Genomic DNA, 20,950 nt, shown 5'->3' with positions numbered 1-20,950 from the left:
ACAAAAACATTTTGGGGTTTGATAGAGTTAAATTCTCACAGAGAACACAAATGAATTGATTCACATTGCTAAATCAAGATTGGTGACATCCATCCATCCGTTCTCTATACACCGCTTTATCCTCACCAGAGTTGCGGGGTGCTGGAGTCTATCCCAGCTGACTCAGGCAAAGGCAGGGGACACCCTGGACAGGTCGCCAGTCTGTTGCAGGGCTACATATACAGACAAACAATCACACTCACACTCACACCTACGGGCAATCCAGAGCAATCAATTAACCTCAGCATATTTTTGGACTGTGGGAGGAAGCCGGAATACCCAGAGAAAACCCACGCATGCACAGGGAGAACATGCAAACTCCATGCAGAAAGATTCCAGGCCCAGGCCGGGATTTGAACCGGGGATCTTCTTGCTGCAAGGCAAAAGTGCTAACCACTATAACACTGTGCAGCCCCGATTGGTGACATGAAGTAGCATATTTCCTCAGTGACGTCTGTGGCCTCTATTTACCTCAACTGTAGGAGGTGAAAGACTTTTGTCTGCACCAGGCATGGATTGGAATTCAGTCTTGATTACAAATTTCTTCAACATATTTTCTTATGTTTTATTATGAAGCCAGATTTTCATCTGCTTCTGTTTGCCCTGTTACTGCATGACATAGTTAATATAAACATATTCATTCCTGTAATTACAAGTTCTCTTGCATCTCAGTGGATCGAAACCCTTCATTTCTAAACAGGGTATTAATTGTGAACTATATGCAGACATACCAAATGCAACATCAGCTGGATGGGATTGGAAGATGGCAAGGCAAAGCTAATGCTTTAGATGAGTAATCCAAAAATAGAATGGCTGTATTGGTGAATTCATTAAATTAAAGCTGTAGAAATGTATATTGTATTTAATTGATAGCGCATTTTATGACGAGCACCAGAAGGCTAACTATCTTCATATTTTTCCCCAGAGTGCATTTGGGCTCAGGCTATTTGTTTGTGTTGACTCTGGATGTTACTGTTTAACCCTTAATTAAGACCATGCATGCCAGAAAATGTTTTCTACATCAGCTGCAGAACTTGGTTCAGTTATTACAGTTTAATGAGACTGAAGACTGCAGTTCATTTGTGCTAAATACTGTAGCGATTCGAGAATACAATCACTTGGACTATGGACAGTTCATGTTGTCACGCAGAGAGCATTGTAGGGGTTTACCTAGCACAGGGCCACTATGACAGAGAGTTCTGTGGTGATTGTTGATTTCCAATGGCTTGTATATTAACCAAAGTTAACCCAGTCAAGGATTCCATGACCCAGTGGGTTTAGTTCTACCTACCACAATTTTGCTGCACATGTTGTTAGTCTTAAAAATTGCATTAGTAGGATATACAGTAGAAAAATTACTTCACCTCAATTGTGTTAACAATTAATCAACTATTTATTAAGACATCCAACTATCAGATTAGAAAATACTTTAAACCCAGTTAATATCAGAGATCTGACTTCTAGCCCTGAGAGCTAGACTCACTTTCTATCTAAGTTCACATCCCTTTTTCTGAGTTGAATTGCTCTCGAACTTTTTATTGTAGTGAAGTCAAACTGCAGGACTTGACTGTTGCATATTTTGCTAGTTGCTTGTCTGTGCTACAAAGTGTTTATGAGAACATAGATTTGAACTTACCTCGCATCCTCATATTGAATTATACGTACAACTGAAATGCCCATTTCCACAATGATTACTCTTGTTTGAATTACTTATGAACTCGTCATTGCATACACATGACAATATACTGATGTATTAATATCTATGCAATGCAAACATTTGCCTGGTTTGCCGCCTCTGCAAATAGGCCGCTGTATGTGAAGACTTAGGCGAATGGAATGATGACATCCCTCTGTGCTAGGCGCTAAACACATATTTTTCTTTTTCATTTCTACACCATGCACAATTTGGTTTTGTCTGATTACAGACAATTTCACACGCACATAAGATATCTCTACTGTCAGCATTTACAGTGAGATACATGTAAAAATATACCAGTTATCAAGGATGTCCTTTATATGTATATAGACATTCTGAACAAAACAAAAAACTACTAAAACAAGATACACAGCCTGTACTAGTATGACTTGCCCTCCCAATGACCAAAATAAGAGCTTAAAAGCAAAGGTACTGAAACTGCTCTGGAAAGAGATCATAGGGTTAAGTGAGTAGCAATTGTTATGTAAATAGGCTACGTGCCTTAGCTTTCTCCAACATGAACTCTGCTTGCCTTAAACCACTGAGAAAAGCACTGAAAACCACAAACACCAGTGATTTAACTGCAGTGAGACAGACATCTCGTGTGAAACAGCCAGGACAAAACTGTTCAAATTTGTCAGAAAACAGTGCATTCATGTAGAATCCCATCACTCATAACCCCCTTCAGACATGAAATACATAGCACTGCTGACTACATCGATATCTTAAAGTGTCAGCCTTCTATCATTCGGACATAGGTCACTTTTGCGTTAATATTCTTCACAGCATCATCCAGGCATACCCAGAAGACTGATGGAGAAAGTAATGACACATGAGCACATTTGATTTGCTGTCTCTTTGATTCTTATTCCCTCCATGACAACTCCTGCTTTTGTGTGAATGCTGTTATAATCCAGTCTATGTATCATATGGAGGTTTACCGTGTTGACCTCTCTCGTCATGTATTCACATGGTTTTGAGAGGATTTAAAACTATGTTGCTTGTATTATCAGGATGATGCCAAGCTGTGTTCTTTTTAGAAACCAGCCAAACACTTTCTTCTCCCCTGAGGGGTTTGCTTTTACGAAAGCTGCATTCAGTTTTGTTCCAAAAGTTTGATGGCTGCTAGAAAATTTAATTAGCGCATGAAATTCTGATTCACTGCCATCTCTGTATATGCACATACTGCATAAACTACTTGGTATATGAGTAGACTGCCAGAAAACAAGTAGAATGTTGACTCAAGTCAATCACTGCTGAGAATATAGCTTGTTACTGTTCTACATTTTAGAAGATTAAACTTAGCAACTTAGCAACCACAACAGCCTTTATTTATCAAGTCAAAGCAGAGGAGGAGGACCAAAGTAGGACAGTTTAATAGGATAAGTGCTCTTGACAATCTTGGGCTGACTAGTAATGTTTGATAAATGGTTGATGCTAGAGGTACGGACCCGTACCCGTAGCATCTGTACTAGAGGTACGGACGTGTTAAGGTCACTGAAGAGCTGGCGATGGTTAACTACTATTTGCTGCACATTACAGGCAGTTTATATGAATGACTTTGACGGCGAACATTGTATAATTTAACTAAAATACACTGTCTCCTCTCACACTTTAGAAAATGTAGTTTTTACGCTTTTAGACGCCGTGTCTAAATTGTTTGAAGTCCAGTTCCTATTAATTAGTTTACCGCGTTCAGTGGTGGAAGCGGCTGACGAACTCCATTGCAAATGTTCCCATTTAATTTCGGACGCTAATTTACAAGATAAAGTTAAGGATGTCGAATATGAAACAAACACTCGTGAATGGTGAGGAGCAGCTCTTTAATTCGGCATGAATTTAAAAAAAAAACCACAAACTCGATTTACTGTGATATTGTGAGATTTGTTTGTGGTGATGTAAATTAGCCATTCAACAGAGTCCGCTAACATTAAAGTGACTGTGACAGGGTCTGTGTTGACAGACGCAGAAAATACGTCAGGGTTTTGTTTAGGTTGTTAATATGTAATAGTCTGTCACTACTTTTGAAGGTAAAAAAATACTTATAGTTTGCTGGCTGTTAGTTCCGCCATTCATTCCGCAGATTCACCTCGAATCACGGAAGCGCCTTCATCAGTGTCGCTGGCTCATTAATATTTATGTCCGTCGGATTACCAGCCAATCACGAAGCGCGTTCATCAGCCGGCTCATTAATATTTATGTCCGGCTCATTAATATTTATGTTAAGGGAAAGTGCCGTATCCGTAGGCCGCAGGCTACGGGTACGGGTCCGTATCTGTAGACACTACCTTGATAAATACACTTTGCTGCATCTTGTATCAATTTCTCATCATTTAACATAATTCATTGAGCTTCCTGCCTGAATGGGCTAATTTTCTTGGCTGTTTGGTTCTGATAGCATAAGGTGCATGCTGGGATTGTAAGTATAAGTTTTAGTCTTTCAGCTGTCAGGAAAATTTATGTGATAACTTATCAAAAGACTGTAGTTAGAAATACAACAAAATGTAGTTTTTTAATGAATTACAGTAAAAATCTGATGTTCTAATTGGAGGTAAATGACCTGACCTGAAGTCATATTGAAATCATTTCTCTAATGGTTTTTGAAAATAATTGAGATGTACCATGTTTTCTGAAATAAATCCAGGGGTCAGTTATTAGCTGGCCCTCTGACACAAACAGAATAAAAGCTGTTCCCTGAATACAGGCAGTTGCTGTTTATATAGTATGGCTGTAAATGTTTCACAATAAAAGCCTTGAAATGAAGGGTTTCTGTAAAGCTGTGATACCATGAGTGCAGATGGTCGACAGTTGTCACTACGGCGATGCTCTGCTTATTGATAGATGAAGAGGTTGCTCTGGGAAATGCAAGCTGTTATGCTAATTCCTTAAATGTGTGAAGTTATACTTGAATAAAAGGGAAATTAAAAGTAAAGGTCACGAATACAAGCCTGCTTCAAAAATATACTGCCCATCCAAAAAATAAAAATAAAGTCACACACTCTAATATTTCATTGGACTGCCTTTTGCACTGAGAACGACACACATTCGCCGTGGCATCGTTTCGATAAGCTTATGCAATGTCACTGCATTTATTTCTGTCCAGAGTTGCATTCATTTTTGACCAAGATCTTATATTGATGATCGGCGAGTCGGACCGCTGCACAAAGTCTTCTCCAGAACATCCCAAAGATTCTCAATGGGGCTGAGGTCTGGACTCTGTGGAGGCCAATCCATGAGTGAAAATGATGTCTCATGCTCTCTGACCTACTCATTGACAATGTGAGCCCGATGAATCCTGGTATCTTCATCTTGGAACATGTCCATGTAATCAGGGAAGAAAAACTGTTGATGGAAAGACCTGTTTTTTTTTTCAGTGTACTTAGGTAGTCAGCTGACCTCATACTTTGGGAACATAGTGTTTCTAAACCTGGACCTGACCAGCTGCAGTAACCCCAGATCAGAACACTGCCTCCACAGGCTTGTACAGTATGCACTAGTCATGAAGAGTGCATCACTTCATCCACCTCGCTTCTTACTGTGATGACCCCATCAGTTTGGAACAGGGTAAATCTGAACTTATCAGACCACATGACTGGCCACATTTCTTCCCCGAAGATGACGATTCACCACTATCATTCCAGGTTTTAAAAATGTGTTGGACGGTTCTTAACAGGATTTTAGCAGTTTCAGAAATTGCCTTAGTTGTTTTCTTTGCTTGATGCAGGCCAATAATTTCACCTTCCTGAAACAGATTATCATCCTTTCTACGACCACAGAATATGTCTTCCTACACAGGCGATTAAGAAATAAGAAGCTCCTCCCTGCATCAGCTAGGGTTAAATCAGTTGCTGCACCTGAAGCATATTAATCACTGCAGTAATTATCTGATGGAAGGCTCTTACCTATTTGCTGTTAAATCCAAGTGGCAACTTTTTTTGGACAGGCAGTGTATTACTCATTTGCAAGTAGATCATCTTCTGCAGTTCAGGCTATCAGAGACCGAGATCACAATTCGAGGAAATACTGTACACAGTAAGTTTAAACTTAGTTATAGTTTTAAATTGCTATACTACCTAAGCCCATTTTGTTTGCTACTTTGTGTCCTTGCTTGAGTAAGCATCATGTGTTTCTACAGTTGACGGAAGTATAGTTGTTTATGTCATGGCCTGTTTTTCACTCCCAACTGTTCCCACCAAAACAGCGAGTTGCCTGTATCAGCAGGAGGAAAATCACCAACCGTATCACTGACTGGCAAACTAATATTTCCATTCTCAACACCCAGCAACAAACACAAGCACAAGAACAGAGCCCTCACCAGCAGCTCACAGAATGTCAGTGTTTGCATGTCAAATACATTTTTACAGTCACATACAAAGTGTAGTTGTATTTAATGACAGAACAAAGTGTTAAAAGTGTGTGCTACAAAAGGTTAATGGAATAACATGTTTGATGCTAGAAGCATGGTGCTGATACTGTTTCAGTTTCTTTCATCATCTCATCCTCTTCTCTAATCTCGTACAATGTTATGAAAACAGACACAAGTAGAGAGGCAGAGCTAGAGCTAGTAACTGACTACTAAACTATAGAGCTGGAGGAAACAGAAGAATATCAGTGTAGAGACAGAAGCATGTACAGATACACAGATAAGACAGCCTAGTTATTACCACGTAGCTCTGTTCTGACACTCAGTGGTTTGGACATGCTACTGGTATTGATGACCAGCACTTTCATGAGCAGTTGAGGACTAAATCCACATTTCTGAGTTGGAAAATTGGCTGTGTTACATTATATACCATCAACAGATCTATGAGTTGCAACAGTAACAGAAGTTAGCAACTCTAGTTATTTTATAATAGAAAATTAAGTGCAGCAATTTCCTACATTTCTGTAAAATCTTGAGGTACTTGTACTAAGCTATAATTTAGTGTTTCCAGGTCTTGATACTTTGTAACTCTGCTACATAATCTGGAGGGAAACATGGCATTGTGCTCCACTACATTTATTTTACAGTAACTTGTGGCTTTTGATTACTGATAGACAAACTCAAAGTTTTTGCAAATTTCTGGACTGACTGACCTTCAGAGTCATGAACTAGTGGGTGAACCCAAGCAGCAGGCAACAGACGGCAGGTAAATTATAGAGAATTTATTAAACAGAAAATAAAACAGGGAAGCACTCTATAAGAGAGCACGGGGAATGAACTGAACGGGAAACTAAACTAAACGAAGGGCGGACCAGACGGCCGAAGTGACAACTAAATAAACTGAACTAACAGGGGAGAGGGGTGACTCACAGAATGTCTGGAGGTTGGGAGACAGGACTGAGGCAGAGTTGAGGGAGTGTGGCGAGGGAGAGAAGCAGGCGGACCAGGAGCAGACGGAGGGGGCTGAGCGGAGGAGGGGTGATGAGCCGACGGAGTTTTCCGGGATGGGAGAGGAAGGCAGAGCAGATGAGGTAATCCAAAGGGAGACAGAGTCGGGGAGCGACATGTGTGAGGCGAGAGCGGCAGGCATGTGAAGGTGTGTAACGTCCAGCGTCGGAGCTGTGCGGAGAGCCGGGGCTTTATCAGGCGGCTGATTGAGGATTCGCGCCGGCTGTGTCTCCAGCACAGCATTGTCATTAATTGATGAGCCAGCGCACAGGAGCGGAGGGGGCGTTGGTAATAATGACTGTAGTTTCTTTTTACCTTAGCTGATTGGTTCTTGCCATAGTATGGATTCTAACAGTTGTCAAATAGGTCTGTGGTCTATTGTGGACCAACCTGACTTCTGCATGACACAACTGATGTCCACCCATGGAAAAGGCAAAAAATTCCACAAATATATTGAGAAGGTACACATGTAAGTGAACATTTCAGGTTGACTACTCATTGAAGCTCATGGAGAGAATGCCAAGAGTGTGCAAGCAGTGATCAAAGCAAGGGTGGCTGTTCTGAAGAATCCAAATATAAACATGTTTGACTTATTCACAATTTTTGTTTACTACATAATTTAATATGTTCATCATAGTTTTGATGCCTTCCAGTGACAATCTACATATAAAATGAAATAGAAAACAACTAAATGAGAAGGTGGTCCAAACTTTGACTGGCCGAATGTATATAGTACAAGCACAGTGTGTTGTTTTAGACTGAAATTAAATTCACTTCACCAACTGGAGTAAGACGCTACTTACACATTAATGCAAATTACCAATCAGTCATATATGATGATTGTCGCAGGAAGCATTTTTAAAGGGAACTTCGGTTTTTTCAACCTGGGTCTGTTTCATATGTTCATTTCATACATGTGAGTGATGGAGAAATGAATTTTCGACATAGCTCCAGTATTTAGCCGGCAGCAGCTTAGCAGCTCAGCTAGCGAAAGGTATGGGGCAAACTTGCGCCGCCCGCCCCCCCCCCCCCCCGCTGTCAACAGTTTTTCTGTTTTTGTTTTGGTGCAGCAAATCAGGTGTATAGCCTAGATTTTATTGTTTTGATTGTGTGTCTTAAGAAGCCATGTGTGACTTACTGGGTTCTACCGGCATTATTCTGGTGGAGATGCTATTATTTATGTTAATTCATAAAATTATTTATTGCAGCCTTGCAATGCCATTGAGGTATAATGTGACTTTTCTGTTTATACACTGGGACTATTTAGTTTAATTTAAATATGTGCACCAAGTTGCAGTTTTATTTCAACATTTGAATGGTGCAGCTGGGTCTGTTGTGTTTACAACGCTGTAAAAGCGATGTGAGCTTTAAGTTTTAATAAAGCCACAGTAGTTACACATAACTTGTTGTCACATGTTTTCCTTCTTTCTTTAGGGCCAGAACAGGTGTTGTACAATGAACGTGGTGTTTTTAGATGTCAGCGTCAAGCAATTACATCAATGTATTATTAACAACTTTAGAATGACAAAAAGAATCATATCGGTATCGGATCGGTATCGGCCGATCCTGAAGGCTGCAGTATCGCTATCGGTATCGGATGTGAAAAAGTGGTATCGAGCCATCCCTAATTTGAATGTAGACAAAAATTAAGCAAAAAAGCAGCAACCTCACAAACATTCTGACTTTTTGAGTAAAGATTCTGCCCCAACAGAGGAAACACTGCTTTGTTCTCTCTAGCTAGCGTTTATGTCATATTCCCCTCTTTTTCGCTCGCATTTGATTTTACCCATGAACACATATGCCTCATATCAGTCCACTTTACCATGTAACAGCTACAGAGTACAGTTCTGTATTTATATACTATATATCACCCACTCTGCAGTTCCCCAAGAGTGTTTCAGCATTTGTTGCATCACTGTTTAGTTTTACAACCTAAAACTCTACTGGTTACGTCTCATCGCTCCCATCAGTCTTGTTTCCTGCTACAGCTCTGATAAGCTTGCTAAGTGCTTCTGGGTGATCCGTAAGTTAGCAAATAAGACAAAATAGCAACTTGCCAGTAAACATAGTGGGCCATTTAGCAGCTACAGAGATGCTATTGCCTCGGTAGTTGGTAGTAAGCAAAACAGTTTTTTTGTAAGGGACAGGGTCTGCTAAACTTGCATACCAATACGGTCCCAATAATTCATCATATTACCTGATAATATATCAATGTTGTGTTTACAGCTTGTTTTTGTTCTGCTGACAAATGGCCAAAACATTCCCCAAAGCAGGTTGTAGAAACCATTTCGTCGGCAAACTGAGGATTCTGCCGAAGTTTTTATTTTAAGGAAAAAAGGCAAAGGCGCAAAGCTTGTTGTTTGTGTTTCACTGTACAAATATTATCATTGCAGGGCATTTTGTTTTCTGCTGTTATTTCATGAAAATGAAGCAATGCTTAGTGTCAATCAAAACTAAATTAAAATGGTTACTTTGGACAGCAGAGTGATGTAGTGGTTAGCACCGTTGCCTCACATTTAGAAGGTCTTGAGTTCAGGTCTCAGCTGGGGTCCATCTAAGTGCAGTTTGCATGTTCTCCCTGCATCTGTTTTTGCTGAGTGCTTCAGCTGCTTCCACACTGCCACATGTGTAGGTAAATTGGTGATCTTAAATTGTCCGTAGGTGTGAATGCGAGTGTGCTTGGTTGTCTGTCTCTCTGCGTTAGACTGGGGACCTGTCCAGGATGTACCCTCCATTCACCCTAAGTCAGCTGGGATAGACTTCAGCCCCCTCGTCACCCTCTGCAGGATTGAGTAGTGTATAGAAAATAAGTAAAATTTCAGTGTTAAATTATCTGCACAGCTTCTAGTGTACCACAGAATTGAAATCAAGTAAAATCTAGTATCACTTTGTTTCTCTCTAGGGCCGACAAGAGCTTCTCCAGGACCAAACTCTCATGGTGAGTCTTTTCCTTTTGAAGAACAACAGTATCCATCAGTTTCCTTTCATGCCTCACTGATCCTAGCACTCCTCTTCACAATGATGCATTTCTAAATACTGAAGCTTTTGCCATAGAGACTTTAGTATGTTGGGACCAAATATTAGAGTGCATAGTAATTTCAGTCATGTGACTACAGAATGAAACATGACGTGGGTGTCATGTCATATCTTTGTTTCTATCTGTCTTCTGTACTATTCCATGGCCAAGATTAGGTTGTCCTTCTCTTCCACCCGTGTTTACTGTCAGCATGCCCTCCTGTCCTATGCTGGAGCAACCATACTTGTATTTTACTGCCAATTGTCTCAGCATAAAGAACACAGAGGTGGACTTGCTTGTCTGTTTAATGTTTGGCCAAAATGTGCTTTGTCAAATGACAATAGGATGATCTATTAAAGTAATATTTTAAAGAAGAAGATAAAAGCTTAAACGGCTGTATTTTTAGAGCAGTCGAATCGTAAGCCTTCCTGCCTTTTATCTCAACTTTGACTTTTTCCTGGCTCCTAATACAATTTGCAAGTGTGCATATAATATTTTCTCACTGGGACCTCTGCTCTGATGCTCTGGGAATCTGTATTGATCGAAATGGAGATGGTGGAGCTTGTAATGTTTTCTACTTGGGCAGGTAGTCTCCCAGCGTGGAGGGGGACTGTGTGTGGATTGAAATATGAGGGCAAGAGCAGATGGAGGGAGACAGGGAGCACAAGAAAAGTGTGCAATACCAGCTGGCCATGTAGAGCAGAGGCGTCTGAGCTCTCAGCCATTTAGGCCGCGAGCAATCAATATTACCACTTTCACACAAAAAATGTTTAATAATTTATTTCTGCTCATGTTAATTTTTATATATCCTTGTAATTTTAACAATAGTATTGTATTTAATACTAGTAGATGTATTCATGGTTTGTTGTTGCTTCACTGGTTGCTATAATTTGAACACATTAGCAAAATTCTCTTTTTTTGCAAACACTTTCGTTCAGCCTTGAGTATGAGTGGACAAAATATTAATACATTTTTTTTTGAGTGTTCTGTGAATGTACTTTGAAATGAAACAACATGGTGTGTTCTTTTGTTCGAGGGATTTGTCTTCGTTTACAAGACTATCATCCAGCCTGCAACACGAAAAGAATATGTTGCTCATCATCATAATCAAAATGGCCATAGACTTAGACAAAGGTGGAGTCCATAATGAGTCTGGAAAGGATAATGTGAGGGTATATTGGAAAGGGAAATCGTAGGAGTGAGGATGGTTCAGGTTCATCAGAGGAGAATACACTCTAACACAGCAGCTGAAATTCATTATGAGGATACTCGGATGTCTTTGCAAACAGGTCTATAACAGATGCTAATGGCGCCTCAGGGCAGGGTTATGCAGTTGCTTGCTGTCGCACAGCAAAAGCTCTCTGATTGTAATCAGCTGAGTATTATGCCAATTGTGTACTCCGTCAGTCTCAGAGTGTCACTAGATTAAATATGTACGAGTATCAACAAGATACTTAGTATTTTAACAACTTTGTTTGGGTGTGTTGGTTCTTGAGGAGTTACTTTATCTGCAGATCCAGTAGATTTAGCTCAAGTGTCGTTGTAATGACCACTAATAGAAAATAGTTTATAATTGGGTCTCTCCACCTCCTGTTTACGTAGTCTTGTCCCACAGCTACCGTTTGAGAGACAAACACATGCTCAGCAGATTACGAGAGCAGCTTTCAAACCACAGTGTGTATTAAAACTGTCTTCCTGGCATCCTTGCCCGTGCCGTTGCCTCAGATCCATCCATACAGAATTTTCTTCAACCAAGCCAAGTGATACTGAAGGTGTGATGAGTGCGTGAGGGGGCAAACACACAAAACCCACCACTATTCGCTCACTTACACAGGCCCACTATCCTCCATCATCTCATCATCATCAAAAATACAGGACTGCCTCATCAGAATCTGTCTGCAGTGTATGGAACAGTAACATGTAGGACTGGGCAAACCAGATCATCTGTGGACCCTCACTGCTCTCTTCTGCATTAGAGTAGCTTCCTTCTTGTCGACGGCTTCGTTGCCCTGCATGCAGGACACAGAGGAGAAGGGCCACCTTTGTACCCAGGGCGGTCCAACTCCCCAACTCATGAACCATACCCCCCCCCCCACCCACCACCACCACCACCACACATGGACTTTAACATGGACCTTCTGTGAACTACGTCGTTTGCACTCCTCAATTTTCATCTACTGTGATATATTCTTGTATCTACCTCATTGCCATATTGCACCTATTTTCATTCATATTTGCACTATGTACGCCATATTTGCGCTAGTTAGTAATTAGGGTGCATTTTTTTGTCCTATTTCTCTCTTTTTAAATTTTATTCTTATTGTCACTTGCTCTAGATCTGTACATTTATTTATCCCTATTTCTTATTATGTCATTGTTGCACTGACTGCTGTTTAATTGCCCCCTGGGGACAAATAAAGTTTCTTGAATCTGAATCTGAATCTCACCATGGCACATAACACATTCTGTTCATGGTGATGTGACTTGAGTGGCCCTGTATCGTTAGGACAAAGGTTTGCTCTTCTTTTTTGACTGTACTAAACTGCTCACATCACAGTGTTACCAATTAAACACTCATTAACTTGATTGCTCTCAATAATGGTGGTGCTTATCTTCCTCAGTCTAAAGCTTCTGCTGTGCTGCAATAAGAAGTCCAGAATAAATGCCATGGCATTTCTGCAAGAACTGTCAGTCTGCATGTGGACATTTTGGTTCCTAACTACTCATGTTGCATTAATGAGGGAAAGCTTTAGAATGGTGATGGAGCAAATACAGTGCAACAGCAGTATTGTACTCCACCTAAACTAGAACATTACATTTGTTACATTGGTGTGTCTGGTTTGGGACACCTCTCAAGGGACTCCTTTTTTAGTCAATGTAATATATTTATATTATGTATGTGCACAGCTGGAGGTGCATCTGTTGCCTTGGAGCCATCTACTCTGCAGCAAAGGCCCTGAGCCTGAGCAAACCTTTTACTGATGTGAGGAACTAGGTGGTAATGAAGTGGTCCTCAGCACTGAAAGATGAGAAAGAGTGAGACGAAGAGGCCTCTAATTGGTCATCTGTGTCACTTCAGACTGCTGTTAATGGCCACTTTCCATTCTAATATAGGACTTAGTGTGGAGAGAAAAAAGCAAACAGGGTAGAGTAGCAAACTACAGCTCTGTGAGCAAACCTTAGGCTATTTGGGAGGTCATGGCATCGCTCGTCTGTCATGGGGACAAACGTTTTACATTTGCTGTATTAGACAGTATCAAATCACACATAAAACAAATATTATGTTATAGCCCTTATTGCCTCCTGAATCGGCCTGGACAGCTCTACCGAGCTCATTCACAGGTGTTCAACTGGAATAAGCGCTGATGGCTGAGCAGACATCAAACTGAATTTATTTTAATGCTGATTGAACTGTTCCTGGACAGTCTTAGCTGGCAATAGATGGTGTAAAGTTGCTGCCAAAATATTCTGGGGCTTCACATTTATTGTCCAACCATTATACATATCATACAGGGTGCGTGAGGTGAGTTGCTGTCCTCTCATCAGGGTATATGAACCTTGTGTAGCACTGTGGAAGCTGATTGGTTGCAATGCTCCTTTTTTTGACAAGGCTTCATCTATTTCATATTTTTACTGATATGAGTCTATTAGCACCACTTCTGGACCAGATTGTCACTTGGTCGGACCATCTGTTGCTCTGCATAGTTAATGTTTTCCTCTTCTGCCCTCTTTTTCTCGCTCATCTTCACAGATTGAAGGTTATTGCACAGGTGATCTGTATCTAAAAGATCTATATCATTCGTCTGGAACCAACAAGACCTGATCTCATTTCTGAGGCTTCATTCCCCATATCTCATCATCCCACAAAATGTGGGTTATAGCAGTTCTTACTTGAAATGATCAACATTTCACCCACATATAGACTCAGACATCACTGTAAGGCAATGCAAAATTGTAAAGACTTTTATGTTCCTGATTTAATATTTGCATTTTGTTCTCACACTCACACGTTTTGATGATATATTAATTGCAGATATGTGGACACAGCTCCTACTGGGATCACAGAACAAAAGCTCGAGGCATGTTTCCACAAATCCCATTTAACTTGAGTTTCTAAGCTGCGTAATAATTCATGTAATAAATAAAAAGCCATGCCTAGAATTTCAATACAGGCATTATAATGTGTATGGACAGTATATGTAATGTAAATGGTACTTGTTAGAATGATGAGTAATACATTAAAAAGCACAGCTGATTTATTTACAGGGGTTTGTTTGTGTATTTGCTACACAGTGCATTTGGAGTTGACACAATAATAGGATAGATTGTGAAGGCATGTCTAGCAAACCTGATTAAAATCTTGTCATGATGGAAAATCCTACAAAATTTCACTTTGGCTTCAGGCTGTTGTGCTAAAAGCTAACACTGAAATGTAACCCCCTCCAAAGTTGTTGCTTTATGAAACTTCTTATCTTATTATTCATATCTTGCATAATAAAATTAGTGTGATTAATGTTTTTTTTTTAATCTCTGGGGGCTTTCAGTGAGATCAGAACAAAATCCTTTCTAAACCATTTTGTATTATTTAGTGTTGGGATGACCACACTCATTAAATACAGGTCGGGTCTCCTGGATTGTTTCACAGAACCGGAGCGGCTGGGTTTTATCGTGGGCAAAAAGCGCCCTTTTCTGTTGCTGCTGTTGAGTCGACTGTGTCCTATTTTGTCTCCACCGTAACAAGACGCGAGACCTCTGCTGTGAACCGGGCAGGTGTGTCCAGTCACCAGCGAGTTCACAGAGGAAATCATGACCTGGTGCGGTTGCAGTGTGGTCTGCTTCTGCAGTTAGTGCAGAGGGCACAGAGAGCAGCGTGGTGGTGATGATGGAGGTTATTCAAGCAGATGGGGTTTGCCTGTTACTCAGTGCACCTGTTCAGTTAAATACATGCTCGACTGCAGCTGCCATGGTAGATAAGAATAGAACCTAAGAAAGAGACACTCTTGTCAAGGTCTTTTTGAAACTCTGCCCACCTTATTGCTATGTTTCAAATCTTTTTCTGTTTTTTTGTGGATCGCAATGTTCAATTTCAAGACACTGCAATGAAGACATTTTTTAAAGTGCTAATTATAATCTTACACAAGCACTGAGTGTACATTCCTCCCTGTTGCGCTGCATTACCCCATAGACATATTCAGCTAATTAATTGAAGCGATTGGACTTATTGAGAGGGTAATGTTGCCTGCTGCTGTGGCCATTTCACATTATCAGAAGGTCGTCTCCATGTAATCAAGCTCTATTACATCTCAGTTCAGGAGACACATCAATTAGCACATCTCAATGAGTAGGATGACAGAGAGCAAAGGAGAATGATAATAAAGGAAACGATGCATCACTGTCACAGTACAGTTGTTTAACTCTTGTATTTATAGTTTGCTTTGCAGCGTTTGGGAACATTGGGCCTCATTCATGAAGCGTTCTTAAAAACAAATCTGTTCTTAGAGCCTTCTTAAGAAGATTTTTGGCATTCACGAACGTGTTCTTAACTGACCTGTTCTTAAAAGTAAGAACAAATTCTAAGAACACTCAGGAGGACTCTTACACACAAAAAATTTGTTCTTTTAGAATTTTGTTACAGTCAAAAGTGATTCAAAAATTTTAATTTCTTTCTTAAAATGATTCAAATATTACCAGAAATTATTTAATTTAAAACTAGATTTATTCAAGTGAATTTTAGTGATCAATGGTTTTATAGTTCAGTGCCAGTTAAACTCAAAATCAGATTTTAGATCTGAAGCTGCACTTGGTCACATTAACGTGTTTGGAGGTCTGTGGGAGGTACAAGCGCAATGACCACTACGACGTGCACGTGCGATGACCGCCGCCACGTGCACACGCCCCGGTGTGCACGCGCGCGCTAACCGGGGAGACAAGGTGGACATGGCCTGGGCAGTTTTACCTGTCACTGCAGCAGAGACAGAGGGTGTTTTATTACGACACACACCCTTTCTGGGTATAAAGTTTAGCTGTCTCAGGTCAGACTTTATTGGCTGTTTGAAGCTCTGTCATCTGCAGAAATGATCATCACTCTGGTGGGCGGAGTTTCACCTGCACTCCAGTGCTCACGTGTCTCAAACACTCTCTTGCTGCTGCCTTATAAGGAAGTTCAGAGGGTGTACCTTTTACATTTACAAGTCAAGGCCCATTGGGCCTCATTCATGAACGCGTTCATAGAAAAGCGTTCCTAAGAACGGCTTTAAGAACTCCCAAGAGAAAAGTACGTTGGATTCACGAAGCGTTCTTGACAAGCCAAATCTGTTCTTAGGAGGGAGATGCGCCGGATTCAAGAACAGTCTCTACGAACACCCTCCCCTCTCATTAACATGACATTTACATTGTATTGACTTGTAAATATAAAAGGTACACCCTCTAAACTTCCTTATAAGGCAGCAGCAAGAGAGTGTTTGAGACACGTGAGCACTGGAGTGCAGGTGAAACTCCGCCCACTAGAGTGATGGTCATTTCTGCAGATGACAGAGCTTCAAACAGCCAATAAAGTCTGACCTGAGACTGCTAAACTTTTATACTCAGAAAGGGTGTGTGTCGTAATAAAACACCCTCTGCCTCTGCTGCAGTGACAGGTAAAACTGCCCAGGCCATGTCCGCCTTGTCTCCCCGGTTAGCGCTCGCGTGCACACCGGGGCGTGTGCATGTGGCGGCGGTCAGCGTGGTGGATATTACGTGCGCACGTTGCAATAGTTATTGCGTGTGCACGTGGCGGCGGTCATCGTGCGTGCACGTCGTAGTGGTCATTGCGCTTGTACCTCCCACAGACCTCTAAACACGTTAATGTGACCAAGTGCAGCTTCAGATCTAAAATCTGATTTTGAGTTTAACTGGCACTGAACTATAAAACCGTTGATCACTAAAATTCACTTGAATAAATCTAGTTTTAAATTAAATAATTTGTGGTAATATTTGAATCATTTTAAGAAAGACATTCATATTTTTAGATCAGTTTTGACTGTAACAAAATTGTAAAAGAGCAGATTTTTTGTGTGTAAGAGTCCTCCTGAGTGTTCTTAGAATTTGTTCTTACTTTTAAGAACAGGTCAGTTAAGAACACGTTCGTGAATGCCAAAAATCTTCTTTAAAAGGCTCTAAGAACAGATTTGTTCTTAAGAACGCTTCATGAATGAGGCCCATTGTTCGTAAATGACAACTGCCAAATCATTCCTCATACGTATGCAATGACGTATATGTAATCAGTGTGGCATATTCCTAGGCTGATTTCTGAAGCACAAGTTGTCTTTGGAAATTAAATGTGGTATTTTCTTCATCTGGAAAATGGTGAAGACGGTGTTGGATGATGAGAGATCAAGCAGCAGAGGCTGCATGGCTTCTAAGTAATTGGTGTAATGCAAATGGTTTCAGTTTTGTTGATTTCCCACAACGCCATGAAACAACTTTTATCATTCATGTATGCTGCTTTTATGCTTCAGTATTACCATCTCACTATGTCTTACGCCAATGTTTATTTTTTTAACTATTATTCTACATTTACATATCTCTTCTTTTCTTGCTTCATTCTCTGCTTGAGGTCAGCTCCTTTGTACAGTGTTTCATTCTTTGCGTTTTTCACTCAGCAGCCTCGACGCCTTCCTGGATGACGGTCCTCCATGTCCACAAAACAACTTTCATCACTCAGTTAGTCACAGGGGCATTCAAAACACTGCAGAGTGTGGTTAGGTTCAATCCATTTGGCAGTCAGTCAGTTTAGGAGCAGGGATCAGTCAGAATCTAAAATTTTAAACCTTATTTTTATGGAACTTGCCTCACCTTTTGTCTAAGTCTATGGCCCATTTGATTTATGATGATGATGCAACATATTTCTTTTCGCTGCTTGCAGGCTGGATGATAGTCTTGTAAACAGAAGGACAAAATCCCTCTGAACAAAAGAACACACCATGTTGTTCATTTCAAATGATACATTCACAGAAACACTCAAAAAAAAATGTAATTAATATTTTGTTTCCGCTCATACTCAAGGCTGAACGAAAGTGTTTGCAAAAAAAGAGAATTTTGCTAATTGTGTTTCAAAATTGTAGCAACCAGTGACAGGCCCGGACTGGCAATCGGGAGAGGCGGGACTTTACCCGGTGGTCTGCCTCCTTATTGGCCTGCCTGGACAGGCCAGCCACGGACTGGCAGGCCAATGAAAAAAAGTTGATCGGCTTTTTGGCAGACAGGCCAGAGACAGCAGCGCTAGAAGCCTTACAGAGTACACGCCCACCCTCCTGTCACTCACACAAAGCAAGTGCTCTGAGCTCTAAATCAGAAGGATAGGGATTGGTCAAAGTGACATTTTTTTTAGAAGAAACGTGCCATGATTAGTTAGTTGCTTTATGGCCCGCCCCTTCATAGCGAGAATGGGGAAGCATGCACTGCAGAGCGGTTATATAAGAGAGAGTGGAAGGACCGAAGATTATGGAGCACCCTTAAGTTTACAAACGGTCGGTTCTTCTCACAAATGCATCATCAGACTTCAAAGGCCAAAATATAATAAAAAATGTCTGGCCCAGATAAGCTCCACATGTCAGGTGGGTTGCAGGAAGCCTGAAAACGTTTGAGACCCCCTCTTCAGGTAGGATAGGCAGTTGACTTACAATTTTCAGTTATAAAATGAACATTGGTGTTTGCATATACTATTAGCTATGACCAGCTGACATCTAAATGATTTGCTGACAAAATAATAGATATTTTTTTTAATTCCACATGTTATATAAATAATAGGAAAAGGAAAACATTGGAAAAATTGGTGAGGGTAGTGAAGAGATTACAGAAGAGAAAAGTACTGGACTGTATGGAGCTGTCGTTATGGTTGTGTTTAATAGACTTACTGTCTGTTTAGTAGTGTTGTAATTGCTATAACATACTGTAAAAGGCATATTTTTGGAAGAAAAAAAATTTTTTGGTGCATTATCCCACGTGACAACCCTTGCGGTGGCGGAAGTGGCCTGACTGATTGGAAATCTCCCGGCCTGAATTTCTTTCCCAGTCCGGCCCAGACCAGTGAAGTAACAACAAACCATGAATACATCTACTAGTATTAAAATACAATACTATTATTAACATTTATCAAATGAGAAACAACTAAAAAGTAGTCTGGCATGGCGATAAAATGCTGCTGATGTTTGCCGTTTATATGTTAAATTGATTGCATGAAAGATGAACCTTGTTATTCCCTGGATGATATAGTTCATAACATAGTTTTCTTCTACAAAGTCCCTACGGAGTACAGCCATACTTTTTTTGGCCTTCAATTTATGTCAAAATAATAGCAGAATATAGTTTCCTATCTGCTTTATTGTGTTTTAAATATGTTTTGCTTTAAGCAGTGATTTTTTTCCTGAACCTATTTTCTGAGGCATATACAGTATAGGTAAGGAATGGTACCCAATGCACATACATGGAAATGGGATCGTGTTTATAAAAGCCCGACTGACTCGCCTGCTGAGATTAAGTTCATCCTTGTTGTAACCTTGAATAAGATGGGATGTTCAGAAGACAGATGAATGCATAGGAGCAATGCATGGTAACCGATTTTGCAGCCCAGTAAAGAAGAATAACAGTCAATAAGAGCCATACAGTGATTATAAGATCACAAATTTGAATGTTTGAAAATCCGTTTTGCTCATTAATTAAAATTGAATGTAAACCTGACTCTTAATTCAGTGGATCCACTTGAATCCCATCAAATCTAATGCAAAAAAGACAACAGTTAAGTTCTCTCAGGAAATTGGACAATTGCTGTGTTGGTAAACTATGGATGTGTTGCAATCTGTCTTCCATATGCTACCTGCCCCGGTGACGATCCTGTGGTTTCACACTCAGTTGGACTCCAGGTTTATCACTGCCAAGATCAATAGAGAGAGCCACCCAAACGCTAAGTAATTATGAGAGCCAGCAGGGTTCTGGGTGTGCTGACAACACTGTTGTTGTGTTGAAGAATTGCTTCCTGTCCCATCTTTCAAGCCACGAGAGGTATGAGGGTTAAAGGGATAGTTCGGGATTTTTGACATGAATCTGTATGGCATCCGCATCAGCAGTGTTGTGCATTCACACAGACTTACCCCCGACAGCGTCTGGTGAGCAGAGATCCGGTCCGGTTTTGGTCCAGACGAAAGTAGTCCGGCCAGTTTGCTGGGGTCACGAAAATAAAGCGTTTTCTTCTCAAACCAATATGTGTTCGAAAGAGTGATATATTTGCATTACAAAACCGTTGTCCACGAAAAAGTCAGACCTCGTAAACGCTTGGCACTATTTTCTCTCCCTTCATATCACTCCGCGCTGCCTCCAGCTGGCAGCGGCGCAGGTTTCACTTTGTTTACTGCTCGTAAAGTTAACAACAACATGTCTGACTACGACAGCGACGATGAATATATTGACTTCAGCATTCAGCCAAGGGGATATCTTTATGAACCCGAATATGAATATACTGAAGCCGAAATTCACCAGATGGAGTTAGAACGGGCAGAGAGAGAAAGAGAGGGTGGACAGAGAAGTGGATCACTTGTACAGTATAAAGTTATAAAATTCAACCAAAAAACTGAGGAGGCAACACTTACTCTGAAGACAACTGACCGTCGGGTCCAGCTGGCCTGGGACACTTCTTCCAGTTTATTTTAGGAATGTGGAAAAAGGTCTGGAACACACCCACATTCAGGAGTGCAGGGAAGTCATTATGATGTGTGATGCAGACAGGAGCTGGCAAGCTGGCCTCCTCATCAACTGAAAGGTCTTGCATCTGTGGCATGATGAGATCCCATTC

General features: G+C 40.7%; 1 protein-coding gene across 12 annotated transcripts in view; it reads left to right on the top strand.

Annotated features, from left to right (window-relative positions):
- The window catches only part of rap1gapb (RAP1 GTPase activating protein b), a 137,565-nt gene that overhangs the window by 62,614 nt on the left and 54,001 nt on the right, over nucleotides 1–20,950 (top strand). For 11 of the 12 annotated variants that reach the window (XR_007941972.1, XM_051948301.1, XM_051948294.1 and 8 more), the window contains one exon: nucleotides 10,009–10,044. The exons of the other annotated variant lie outside the window; for it this stretch is intronic. Coding sequence is in view for 5 of the 11 variants with exons in the window: in XM_051948294.1 (XP_051804254.1) it covers nucleotides 10,009–10,044 (36 nt within the window). In the remaining 6 variants the exon portion in view is untranslated. Of the gene's footprint in view, nucleotides 1–10,008; nucleotides 10,045–20,950 lie in introns of those variants that run through there. 12 annotated transcript variants of the gene reach the window in all.

The sequence above is a fragment of the Acanthochromis polyacanthus genome, chromosome 5 (genome assembly GCF_021347895.1).
Source record: "Acanthochromis polyacanthus isolate Apoly-LR-REF ecotype Palm Island chromosome 5, KAUST_Apoly_ChrSc, whole genome shotgun sequence".
In the NCBI taxonomy this organism is placed as follows: Eukaryota; Metazoa; Chordata; class Actinopteri; family Pomacentridae; genus Acanthochromis; species Acanthochromis polyacanthus.
The sequence above is the reverse complement of the archived record's forward strand: the minus strand, read 5'-3'. Positions and strand labels throughout refer to the sequence as shown.